The 12,556-nt window shown below is 52.2% G+C and overlaps 1 protein-coding gene across 7 annotated transcripts in view; it reads left to right on the top strand.

Annotated features, from left to right (window-relative positions):
• Window positions 1-12,556, top strand: part of PRDM15 (PR/SET domain 15) — an 80,346-nt gene that overhangs the window by 13,819 nt on the left and 53,971 nt on the right. For 5 of the 7 annotated variants that reach the window (XM_032276811.1, XM_032276812.1, XM_032276814.1 and 2 more), the window contains exons 2-5: window positions 6,100-6,145; window positions 6,794-6,887; window positions 8,842-8,995; window positions 11,288-11,540. In XM_032276811.1, the coding sequence (XP_032132702.1) occupies window positions 6,100-6,145; window positions 6,794-6,887; window positions 8,842-8,995; window positions 11,288-11,540 (547 nt within the window). Of the gene's footprint in view, window positions 1-2,449; window positions 3,113-6,099; window positions 6,146-6,793; window positions 6,888-8,841; window positions 8,996-11,287; window positions 11,541-12,556 lie in introns of those variants that run through there. The other 2 variants (XM_032276816.1, XM_032276818.1) reach the window with 2 other exon arrangements.

The raw sequence follows: 12,556 nt of genomic DNA on the forward strand, positions 1-12,556 counted from the left end.
TGTCTTCAGATATTAGTGCTAATCTAACCAAACTTTTGAACTTTCTTGGCATAACTTGTGCAAACAAAGCATTGGAACTTTCCAAGCACTCTCAATTATCTGGAGGTGAAGAAGGCGTTAGGTCATAAGATTTATCAGGGCTCTCCCGTACATAGGGTGTGACACACAAAGTACATGAGAACTGAACAGAGGGAGTGGGTGGAAAAAATCGGTTTTAAACTTCCGTGTTTCGTGGTTAAAGAGCTAGTAGAGACTGGGCATGGCAGCTCACACCTGTAATCCGAAGTGGGAGGCTGAAGCAGGAGGATCACTTGAGGCCAGGAGTTTGAGACCAGCCTGGCCAACACCGTGAGACCAACTCTTTACAAAAAATTGAAAAATTGGCTGGGCGTGGTGGTGCATGCCTGTAGCCCCAGCTACTTGAGAGGCTGATGCTGGAGGATCGCTGGAGGCCATGAGATTGAGGCTTTGGTGAGCTGTGATGGCACCGTGATATTCCAGCTTGGGTGACAGAGCGGGACCCTGTCTCAAAATAAAATGAAAGAAAATAAATCTAGTAGAAAAAACAGACTGGGTGCATGACATTATGTGACAGCTGAGATAGTGGTTTGGGAAGAGTCAACTTTTTGGGGGGATCACAGAGGAGGTGAGAGTAATTGAAGGGAGGAAGTTTCTAGGTGGGTGAGGTTAGCGCTCTGTCCCTTGGTGGGACCTCCGTGGTGAACTGAGGGGACGTGGCCGTGCCTGGGGTGTATTAACGGTGCACCAGGAAGTGGCCGATTATTTTATCAGACATCAGTCTCTCCCATGTGCCAGTGCCAGCGAAGGCCCAGGTATATTCTTTTTTTTTTTTTGAGACAGAGTCTTACTCTGTGGCCCAGGCTGGAGGGCTGTGGTACAATCTCAGCTCACTGCAACCTCCACCTCCCAGGTTCAAGCGATTCTCCTGCCTTACCCTCCTGAGTAGCTGGGATTACAGGCATGCACTACCGCGCCCAGCTAATTTTTGTATTTTTAGTAGAGATGGGGTTTCCCCATGTTGGTCAGGATGGTCACGATCTCTTGACCTCATGATCTGCCTGCCTCGGCCTCCCAAGATGCTGGGATTACAGGCGTGAGCCACTGTGCCCGCTGGGTCCAAGTATATTCTGCTGTGCAAGGCTGCCACAGGTCTTGCTCTCTTGGCCCATGATGTGTGGTGGGAGAGACGTGACATCAGTAACACACAGCCATGGCTACACGATGACAGCTGCGGAGGAAATCACAGAGCGCTTTTAGAAAGTGCGCCGCACTTTGGACAGGTGGATCAGGGAGACCCCTCCCCACCCCCCTGCCCCAAGAAGTGACGTTAAGCTAAGACTGAGGAGTGAGCAGGCTTTGCAGAGAGGGCTGGAGTGGATTCCAGCCAGGGTGCGAGCACATGCAAAGGCCCAGGAGCAGGACCCAGATTGGCGGTTCCTGGAAGTGTGGCTGGAGAGGGGGTGGGTGAGGGGCAGTGAGAAGGCTGTCAAGAAAGGCAGTGCCTGGTCGTGTGCAGGAGTTTGGGCTTTGTTCCTGGGACAGTGGGAAGCCGATGACGCATGAGGCTGGCAAGTGGTATATTGGATTTACGTTCTCTGCTATGTGGAAAATGGGTTGGTGGCCTGGGCAGAGGAGGAAGAGTTATCTGGAGACCCTTGCAGCCTTACAGGTAGAGAAAGTGGGCTGTGGCCAAGGGAGGCAGTAACGGGGGCTGCAGGTGGAGTGGTGGTGATGGCGAGTGTGAGAGGGAGCCTAGAGAGGTCCCGGGGGTTCCAGGTCTCTCTGACAACCACGTCCCAAGATGGAGGAGGTGGGGACAGAGTGACATCGTCAGGGAAGCCAGGACAGCCCAGAGGTTTACTTTTGACATGTTGGTTTTTGGGTTGGCTGCTGCCTTTTGAATGAAGATGCAAATGGTTTTCCTTTTATAGATTGCAGTTTTGGTGACAAGTTTAAAACTGTGGCTGGCCCTAGAGCCCAAAGATTTTCTGTTTTTCTAAGTTCTATTATTATTTGATATTTTATGTGTTCAGGCTATGATCCATTTTGAGTTAATTTTCTAATGAGTTATGAGGTTATGGTTTATTTTTTCCCTGTGGGTGCCCAGTTGCTCCAGTACCATCTGTTGAAATGGCTGCCCTTCTTCACTTGGATTACTTTGTCTTTGTAAAAAATGCAGGCTGGGCACGGTGGCTCACTCCTGTAATCCCAGCACTTGGGGAGGGATTACTAAATCTTAATTTGAGGTGAGCAGATCATGAGGTCAAGAGATCAAGACCATCCTGGCCAGCATGGTGAAACCCCATTTCTACTAAAAATACAAAATTAGTCCAGCATGGTGGCATGCGCCTGTAGTCCTAGCTACTTGGGAGGCTGAGGCCGGAGAATCACTTGAGGCCAGGAGGCGGAAGTTGCAGTGAGCTGAGATCCCGCCACTGCACTCCAGCCTGGTGACAGAGTAAGACTCTGTCTCAAAAAAAAAAAAACAAAAAATAAACGCCTTGGGCGTGTTTGTTTAGGTCTGTTTCTGGGTGGTCTGTTCTGTTCCATTGATCTCTGTCCGCCGTCTCACCGGTATCAAAGTTTTCATTACGGTAGCTTGACAATTAAATTTGAAGTCAGGTAAACTGAGTCTCTCGCTTCAGCCTTCTTTTTCAAAGTTGTTTTTAGCAATTGTCTTCACTGAGCATTCTGTGTAAGGAACATTTGCCTGCAGTCACCCCTCATTTCCCGTTTACCACCAGGTTAGATGCAGATGGTCCTGGGCTGAGCTGAATTGACATTTGTGATAAGCTGGGTTTCCTGATGTTATTGCTGTGGTCTTCCTGTGATAGCAGTTGTGCTTAGTTAGTTTTTGCCATAGCAGACGTTTAAATTTTAAAGAGATTTCAGGCAAAGTAGTGGTCCTCAGACTTGGGCTGCACCGAACCTCCCAGAGGGCTTTGCAAGCAGAGTGCAGGGCCCTCTGCAGAGCCTGATTCAGCAGGTCTGTGGGTGGGGGGCAAGGATTGCATTTCTGAGATGCTCCCAAGCAATGCTGTCACTGCTGGTTCCTGATCCAGGGACCTCATGTTGAAATCACTGATGTAAGGTAAGTCTTCCCAGGACTGGTGGTTAAGCTAGGGGGGATCTTGCACTTTTTTTTTTTTTTTTTTTTTTGATGAAGTCTCACTCGGTCGTCCAGGCTGGAGTGCAGCTGCGCAATTTCAGCTCACTTCAACCTCCGCCTCCCGGTTTCAAGCGATTCTCCTGCCTCAGCCTTCCACGTAGCTGGGATTATGGGCACATGCCACCATGCCCGGCTTGTTTTTGTACTTTTAGTAGAGATGGGATTTCACCATGTTGTCCAGGCAGCTCTTGAACTCCTGACCTGAAGTGATCCACCTGCCCCCACCTCTCAAAGCGCTGGGATTACAGGTGTGAGCCCCGCGCCTGGCTGGTATATTGAACTTCAAGTTCTTTTTTCCTCTCCTTTTCCCTGAAACAGTACTTCCTGAGTGCCTTATTCTGGGATGTCTTGTGTGCTTTAGAGGTCTGGAGACCACACTTCCCCTCTATAAAGGCACTTTCTGAGTGTTAAAGGGATTTTTGCCAAGACAGCAAAGACTTTGAAGATGCTCCGTTACTCAGGCCTGATCTGCAGCCCAGGGTGGCTGTGATCTCTGATACTGGGCCTTGAGGAGTGATTTTAGAGAGGCCACATTTTGGGGACCAGATGCTGCTAATCAGGACCCTTATTGCCAGGACTCAGACGTTTACATACAGAGTGAGCACAGGAGGCTGAACCCCGCTCTCCTGCTTCCCCCGACCCTCTTTTCTGGGTTTCCTCTCCCAGCAGCTCCACTCAGAGGGGACCTTCTTTGGGGGCACCTGGAGGTGTGGGCAGTCTGTAGAGGTGCAGGCCAGAGGCAGGGTCTGCCCCCGGGAGACCATGCCAGGCCTCAGGGGATTCATCCAGGCTTCCTGGTAAGCAAGGCCAGGATGACTTCCCTCCATCCTCCCACTCCGATTCCAGTCACTTTGTTGGGACTCTGTATTCTTCGGTGATCTGACCACAGTGTGGGTCGCCTCTTAAGGCCTGCCGTTCCCATTGCCCGAGCTCCGGACCGTGAGTGGTGAGGGTTCCTGCAGAGGGCACACAGGTCCTAGACCTCCAGTAGCACAACAGCAACTCATGAAAGCGTGACCCCCCCAACCCGACCCAGCGTTTCTTCTGCCCTTTGTTCCTGTTCATCTCCTGCTCACGGCCCAGCTGATCCCCATCCCAGACTGGTCCCTATTCACGCAGAGGTGCTTATCCACAGGAACTGCGGCAGGCGAGGCTGAATGCCGCTGTGAAACTGAGTGAGACTTGCCAGGGCTGCACGAGACGCCTTTGAACGTAAATGTGTGCTCCCAGGAAAAGAAGATATGCTGCTGTTTTGGGAGAAAATTTCACCCTGGTTATTTCTGGCATCTTAAGGGCAAATTGACACTCTCTCTCCTCTGCCTCACTTCCTTATAGCTAACTCACTCTCCTAACTTGAAGTTTTCAACCCCACGCTGCTCTCACACACGTGTGTTCAGTGACTGTGAGTTTCCATATAGGCTTTGCATGGTCTGCTTTTCACCCTTCAAGCTCCTGGGGATGAGCTGGGTGGAGAGCATGTTGGAATCAGCATTCAGGAAGTGCCAGCATGCACGCCTTCCTAAACCACCCAGCAGCGGGCATCAGAGAAGCAGGACGCAGGAAGGAAGTGCCGGTGGGCACAGTTGGGGATGGGGGTGGGCAGAGGAGGAATGATTATTTGGTAGTACATACTGTGTGTATCTCACTTTATGCTCCCCCAAACTGCATGAGGTGGGTGTTTTTATTTCCATTTTACAGCCCATGAATGTGAAGCCCCAGAATGAATGACGTCTAGATCACCCTGTGAATATGTGTGTGTGGTGGTGGTGGTCAGTTTGAGCTCATCTACCCAGTGTGCAAGTGTTTCTAGAGGTGAACCTCAAGGATGGATAGGAAATAGAACTGCTGGCTCCGATAACAGCTTATGTGGGAGCACGAGAGTCCTCCACAATGCCACGTGTCGATTTAGTCCCCAGAGAAATGAGTGTGCATGGGGCACCAGCCATATGTTAGGAGCTGAAGATAAAAGATTGCATTAGACATACCTGCCCTTGAGGAAGTCACGGCTCAGGGAGTAAGGGGAAAAAAAGTGACAGCTGGCTTTTTAAAATGGTGACATAGGCAGGCACGATGGCTTGTGCTATAATCCCAGCACTTTGGAAGACTGAGCTTGGAGGATCGATTGAGCCCAGAAGTTTGGGACCAGCTGGAACTATTAGCAGGATGTAGTGGCCTGCATCCATAGACCCAGCTACTTGGGAGGCTGAGGCGGGAGGGTTGCCTGAGCCCAGCAGGCAGAGGCTGTAGTGAGCCGTGATCACACCACTGCACTCCAGCCTGGGAGGCAGAGCAAGACCCTGTCTCCAAAAAAGCTGTTTTATTTGTTTTAAAAATGGAAATTGATGGCTAATATGAAAAGGTGAAAGTCTGAGTTAAATCCATTGCTTTTATTAAAAATAATATTATTTGAGGTGAGAAGGTGTTTCAGTGACTCCAGCCCTATCCCGTAACAAGAGGACACCTCACTGTGTGCTCTCTGTAAAGCACCACGTAATTGCCCTACACCAGCTGGAGGAGGCCTTGGTACGAGTTGTCTTAAGCATTATTTTGGTAAGAGGCTGGGCACAATGGATCACACCTGTAATGCCAGCACCTTGGGAGGCCCAGGCAGGTGAATCATGGGAGGCCAGGAGTTCAAGACCAGCTTGCCCAATATGGTGAAACCCTGTCTCTACTAAAAATACAAAAATTAGCTGGGTGTAGTGGCGGGCACCTGGAGTCCCAGCTACCTGGGAGGCTGAGGCAGGAGAATCCCTTGAACTTGGGAGGCAGAGGTTGCAATGAGCCAAGATTGTTCTACTGCACTCCAGCCTGGGTGCAGAGGGAGCTCAATCTCAAAGAAAAAAAAAAACAGCAAAATTATTTTGGTAAGAGATTATCATTAATGAGACTCTCTTATGTCCTGACAGGTGTCAGCGATGGCTGAAGATGGGAGTGAAGAGATCATGTTCATCTGTAAGTGACCCACAGACCTGTCCGAGACCAACCCTGTGTCATGGCACCACACGGGCATGGCGCTTGCTGTCTGGGCAAAGCCACATCCACATTTGGTTTTTATAATATAGAAAAGCTATGGATTTACAATTTCCCTGTGAAACACGATTTATTTCATGAGTGGTGCACTATAGGGGTGTGGTTTTCCACAGGATCACCTTTCTCAGAACTGCTACAGAGAGCACTTTGCAGGGGGCAGCACATGGTCCAGAAAAGTAATCCAGGGCTGAGCAGGAGGGAAGTGTGTTAGAGTTATCATGAACCCATTAACATTGGCTGTTTTCACTTATGCTCATTCTTTGGGGAGGGTCTTGCTTTGCGTCACCGTGGGGTGACCGTGCTTGATTTGAGGTGTGTGGCGGGGCTGGAGCTTTCCCTGGGCGCGTGTCCTGCGTTTGCACTCCTCATGTGTGCGTGAGTGCTGAGGGAGGCCTTGGGGACACCGGCCTCTTGCCATCCGATGCCCCCTCCCTTGCTTGTCTTTGCCGTGTCGGCATGCATCTTCGACTCTAGGTCACCCTCACAGGGCCGGGGTCCCCATTTCCCAGCTCTGTGTTCTCTGGGTGTCTCCCTCCCTGGGTGCTCTGATGCTCGGATGTCTGCTTGCAGGGTGTGAAGACTGCAGCCAATACCACGACTCCGAATGTCCCGAGCTGGGCCCAGTGGTCATGGTCAAAGACTCCTTTGTGTTAAGCAGGGCAAGGTGAGTGACCGCCGTGAGCTGCTTCCACGGTCCCGGGCCTGTCATTATGCCAGCTGTGACTCTGCAGGAGCAGAGCAGCCTCTGTATCTGCAGACAGAGAGGAAGGAACATGAGGGAGAACAGAGGCATTCCGAGTGAGTGCCAGCGATTTCCCTCCCACCGTGAACTGAGCAGCCTCTCTGCTGGGATGCACCAAAACATGTGCTTCAAAGCTCCAGAGTGAGTTTCTTTGATCCGCTTCAGGGTTCTTAGGAGCCCAGCTGTTCCTGACTCAATGTGGAGGCTGCAAGAGAGTGGACTGGCCAAGGTGGTCGGTGTGCCAAGCACCAGCGGTCAAGCTGAGGTCTGCTCGTCGGCGTCTCTGTGCATTCCAGGTCTTGGCCTGCCAGCGGACACGTGCACACTCAGGCAGGGGGGCATGCCGGGTCATGAGGACAGGGACAGGGCTGACCCACAGCAGCTTCTGGAAGCAGCCCCTGCAGGCCTGTTGGCTCAGTGGGCAGCAGCTGCCCTGCTGTTCCACCCTCACCTGCGGGAGGCTATGCCTAGGGCAGTCCAGGGCAGGTGGGCTTGGACAAGGCGCCCTCCATTTCTTGGTGGCCTCTATAAAGGGGAGAGAATGCTGGCTCCTGTGTGGTGGCCGTGGCGTTGTAGGTGGCGGTACCTGGTGTGTTGCTGCTGCGGAGGTGGTCGCCATCTCTTCAGGACTGTTTCCAGGAACCTCCCAACTGTCCTCAATGTCGTTCGTTTATTTTTTTCTTAGTGTGACTCAAAACAAAGAAATTTAATGTTTTGGCCTCAAGTAGAGAGCACATCCACCCCCTCTTCCCCAGAACTTCAGGGGCTGCCTGTCGCCCGTGGATATTCAGCTGAAACCTCTGGTCCTGAAGTCAGACCCTGTGCTGGATCCTTGTCTCAGTGGCCTCCTGCCCACCCTGAGGGTCCTGTGCTCTGGGCACCCCATGCCTCCTCTGTCCGAGGGCCTGTGCACTGGACACCCCATGCCCTCCTCTCTCTGAGGGGCCTGTGTGCTGGGCACCCCATGCCCGCCTCTGTCCTGGACATGTCCTGGGCTCGTCCCGGCTCCTGTACCTTCCTCCCCAGACCCCATCCCTGACATTCTTCCACTTCAGTTTAAGAGGTCACATCCTCAGTGAAACTGACCCGCCACTTGGCTGGAAACACTTTTTGGAATTTAGGACGCCCGTGGCACTCGTCTTTCTCGGGGTGCTTCCGCACAGCTCCTCCGCAGCAAGTTCCCTGTGGTCCGCCCTCCATCGCTGGACCTACCAGTCTGACCCTGTTCAGTCTCATAGCAGCCCCACCAGGGAGGCACCTGTTGGCACTGTCTTTCCCATGGGGAGTTAAACCCGCCGTTCAGTAAACAGCCCCGCTGTGGCATGCTCTGGGTGAATCTCACCAGGGCCTTGTGGTCGGCCTCGTGTAGCTAAGGACACAAGATTACGGCTCCACTGCCACAGCCCGAGGGATCTTCACAACCTCAGCCTCAGTCCTCATTCGGCACCTATTAGGAAGGCTCCTGCGTTTTTTTTCGTTTTGTTTTCTTTGAGACAGGGTCCTGCGCTGTCACTCAGGCTACAGTGCAGTGACCCAGTCTCGGCTCACTGCAGCCTCAAACTCCTGGGCTCAAGTGATCCTCCCGCCTCAGCCTCCGTAGTAGCTGGGACTACAGGCACGCACCACCATGCCCAGCTAATTTTTTGTACTTTTTGTAGAGACACAGTTTTACCACGTTGTCTGGGCTGGTCTCAAACTCCTGGTCTTATGCGATCCTCCCACTGCACCTGGCCTGGAATGCGTCTATTTTATTACCTGGAGAATTCCATTTCAGAAGACCCCTGGCCGTCAGTGAGAGTGAGCTCTTAGGTTATCTTAACACACAGGTCCCTGGTATGAGTGCTGTCTTCCGAGCCTTGCTCTATCCCATTTCCAGGTCATCCCTTCCTCCCAACTTGGAGATCAGACGACTGGAAGATGGAGCCGAGGGGGTGTTCGCCGTCACTCAGCTTGTCAAGCGGACACAGTTTGGTCCCTTTGAGTCCAGGAGGGTCGCCAAATGGGAAAAGGAGTCCGCGTTTCCCCTGAAGGTAAAGGCCATTGCCAAACGGGAGCTGAGGAGCTGGGTGTTGATGGCCTTCCTATGTGGGAATGGGGAGAAGGAACTACTGAGTTTCCATGATTTAGAAATGCCTTGAAAACAGCTCTAAATATTGTAGGTCTGCTTAGTTTCCAAGAAAATTTTTGTTTTTATATTACAAGGGCATCAATATTAAGTTAGTATTGTGTCATTTTCTTTTTGTTTTTCTTTTTTTTTTGAGATGGACTTTTGCTCTTGTTGCCCAGGCTGGAGTGCAGTGCCGTGATCTCAGCTCACTGCAACTTTTGCCTTCCTGGTTCAAGCGATTCTCCTGCCTCAGCCTCCCAGGTAGCTGCGATTACAGGTGCCACCACGCCCCACTAATTTTTGTATTTTGAGTAGAGACGGGGTTTCACCATGTTGCCCAGGCAGGTCTCAAACTCCTGACCTCAGGTGATCCACCTGCCTCAGCCTCCCAGAGTGCTGGGATTACAGGCATGAGCCACTGCGCCTGGCCGTATTTTGTAATTTTCAGTTTTGCAAAACACTGATGAGCGTGTTTAAAACATATGCAGGAGAAACCCCGAACACGACTCCAGTTGTCCTGCACCTTCCGTGGCTGTCACAGGCTTTATGAGGCCGCTTCTTGTGGGGCTGCGTCACTCTGGTTATTTCCATGCCTGTGCACAGCGTTGGGTAGTTTGCAAAGCTCTTTCAAAGGGAAGGTGTTTGTTGAGGCAGTGGTGAGATTTTGGGCATAGTACAAAGTCTGGCAGCTCTAAAAAGCACATCACACTGAGAGAAGACAGTGGTTCTCTACTTTTACGTGAATTTAAGAAAACTAAAATGTATGTAAATTGCAAGGCAGGCTCTGGAATACTTAAAAAATCAGCCCTCTGGAAGGCATGTGAGGCCAGGCGAGGTGGGTTTTTACTGTTCCCATGCCTGCCCTCAGTGTCGTACCCCAAGCCAGCCAGTCTTCAGAAATATCTGTGAAATAAACAAAGGAGGAACGGGTTGCTAGTCAGCAAACTTTTCTTAGAGACCCTTAAAAGGGATCCGCTTGTTTTAGGATAGGCAGCGGAAGTCAACAAGCTTGGGTTTTCGGAAGTCCTTTGAAAACTGATCTTGGAAGGCAGATTTCAGCAAAAAGGAAAAAAAGGGAAAGACACTTTATTTGTTTACAAAGAGAAAGAAAGAAGGGAGGGAGGGAGGGAGGAGAAGGAAGGAAGGGAAAGAAGGAAAGTTTTAAGTTGAAGAAATACATAGCAGTGCCTAAACCAGCCTCTGAAAGGCCGTTGGCTGCCTGCGTGTCCTTTGCAGCACCTGTCTGGCTGATGTACACAGTTGGTGTGGGTGCATGGTTGGGGCCAGGCCCCTTTAAAGAAGTCTGTTGTACCTATTTGGTGGTCTTTCAGCTACTCGATTCTGAAGGTCACTGCCTGGTACTGGGCTGTTTTCAGTGCACGCTCCAGCGTTCAGCTCCTGTATGCCCACCAGAGCGAGGATGCCGCCGGCTGGGAGCACGCCTTCCTCAGCAACTGGGGGTCGTTAAGTGGATGGTTGTCCCCGCTCCCTGCCTTTTACTTCCAAGGGCTCTGTCCTCAGAGAGGCCTCTCTGGGAAAAGCTTAGGAGAGGGGAGAGCTGTCTTCCCACAGTGAGGAAGAGATCATGGCATTCAGAAAATAAGGAACAAAACCCTCCTGTACTCGGGTGGTTGATCTGAACTTCAAAATATTTAAGTTTCTCTCCCTACTGCCTGCCTGCATTTAATCCATAAAGAAATAGTGCTGCTTTATAGCCAAGCAGGCAGCTGGTAAAGCCTGAGGAACCCAGCATGCCTGTGGCAGGGCTGGGTGTAGAACTCAGTGTCCCAGTTCCCAGTGGCCATCTGTGGAGCCTAGGTGTCTGTTCCCATGACACCTGGACTAGGAGCAGAGCTCAGGTGTCCACTCAAAGCCCACCTGCACCAGGACTAGAACCTCAGTGTCCCCATGCCCACTAGAACCCGATTAGAACTTGAGTTCTGTACCTGGGCCATGAGTCACACCCAGGTGTCCCAGTGACACATGGACCCGTTGGCTGTGTCTGCTGCTTCCTTTTGCCTGTGACAAATCTGACCTGTTGAAGCCACATGGTCTACCTGTGACCCTCCCACCTCAGTATCCTGTACGGGATCCCTTCTGGCCTCTGACGTGGCACTGTGTAGATGGGTTCCTCAGCACCCGCCCCCCACACGCTGACACGCAGATGGGTGATCTGCCATTTCCCTGGCATCTTCGTGGGCTGACTCACCCTCAGGTGTTCCAGAAGGACGGACACCCCGTGTGCTTCGACACCTCCAACGAGGATGACTGCAACTGGATGATGCTGGTGCGGCCGGCGGCGGAGGCTGAGCACCAGAACCTGACGGCCTACCAGCACGGCAGCGACGTGTACTTCACCACCTCCAGGGACATCCCCCCGGGCACCGAGCTGCGCGTGTGGTACGCGGCCTTCTATGCCAAGAAGATGGACAAGCCCATGCTGAAGCAGGCCTGCTCCAGCGCCCACGGTACGTGGCGGCCCCTGGTCCTGGGTCGCCTTCCCTAGTGCCCCGCCGATGGGTATGGCCCCCTGGCTCTGTGCTGACCCCAGGCTGATGAGGTGGGTTGTGTGGGGCCAGCTGCTGGGGTGCAGAGAGTCAGGTCTGTCTTTCCGCTTGTTAAACATCCTTGGTGAGTTTGGCATGCGGATGTAACACAAGCTGACACAGTCAGGCAGAGATGCATTCTGAGAAGTGTGTCCTGGGGTGATGTCTTTGTTATTGGAGTGCCGCAGAGCGCACTCTCACGCACCTTGATGGCATGGCCCACTACGCACCCAGGCCGTACGGTGTAGCTCGCCGTTCTAGGCTGCCAACCTGTCCAGCATGTGCCTGTCCTGCATGCAGTGGGCCCTTTAACACATGGTATTTGTCCTTGTGAACATAGACCAGGTAATACAGGGAAAGTACTGCATTATGACCTTCTGGGACCACTGTCGTTGACTGAAACGTTGCTATGTGGTGCGTGACTGCTGAGCTCTGCCCTCAGGGCTATAGTCTGTGACTCATCCTCCTGATCCCATGAGGCAGGGGTATTCACCCTGTCTCTGGACAGAGGAGACAGAGCACAGAGAGGTGAAGGAACTGAGCCCAGGTCACAGTGAAGTAGATGAAGAAATCAGGATTGGTCCCTGGCCTCCGGCTCCAGTGCTGCTCTTCCCCGTGCAGTGGCCTCCTCCCGGATTTCAGGGGAGTGTGTGCGCGCACACATGGGAGTATCTGTGTGTGTGTGTGTGTGTGTGTGCGCGTGCGTATCTGTGTGTGCACGTACGTGTGCATATCTGTGTGTGTGTGTGTATGTATGCATGTGTGTGCATGTTCAAAGAAAGCCCTAGTGGACGTATGTGAGTGATCTGCCCAAATCTAGCATTCCTTTGGAAAAGCAAACCACAGTGCCTGTCCTGCTAACCCGGGGTCGGGACACCACTTTCCCCACCAAGCGTGCCTGTTGAACTTTAAATCTTTCTCATCCGTGTTGTGGGTCT

This window comes from Sapajus apella, unplaced genomic scaffold (genome assembly GCF_009761245.1).
Source record: "Sapajus apella isolate SASKATOON/1434 unplaced genomic scaffold, GSC_monkey_1.0 scaffold8, whole genome shotgun sequence".
Lineage (NCBI taxonomy): Eukaryota > Metazoa > Chordata > Mammalia > Primates > Cebidae > Sapajus > Sapajus apella.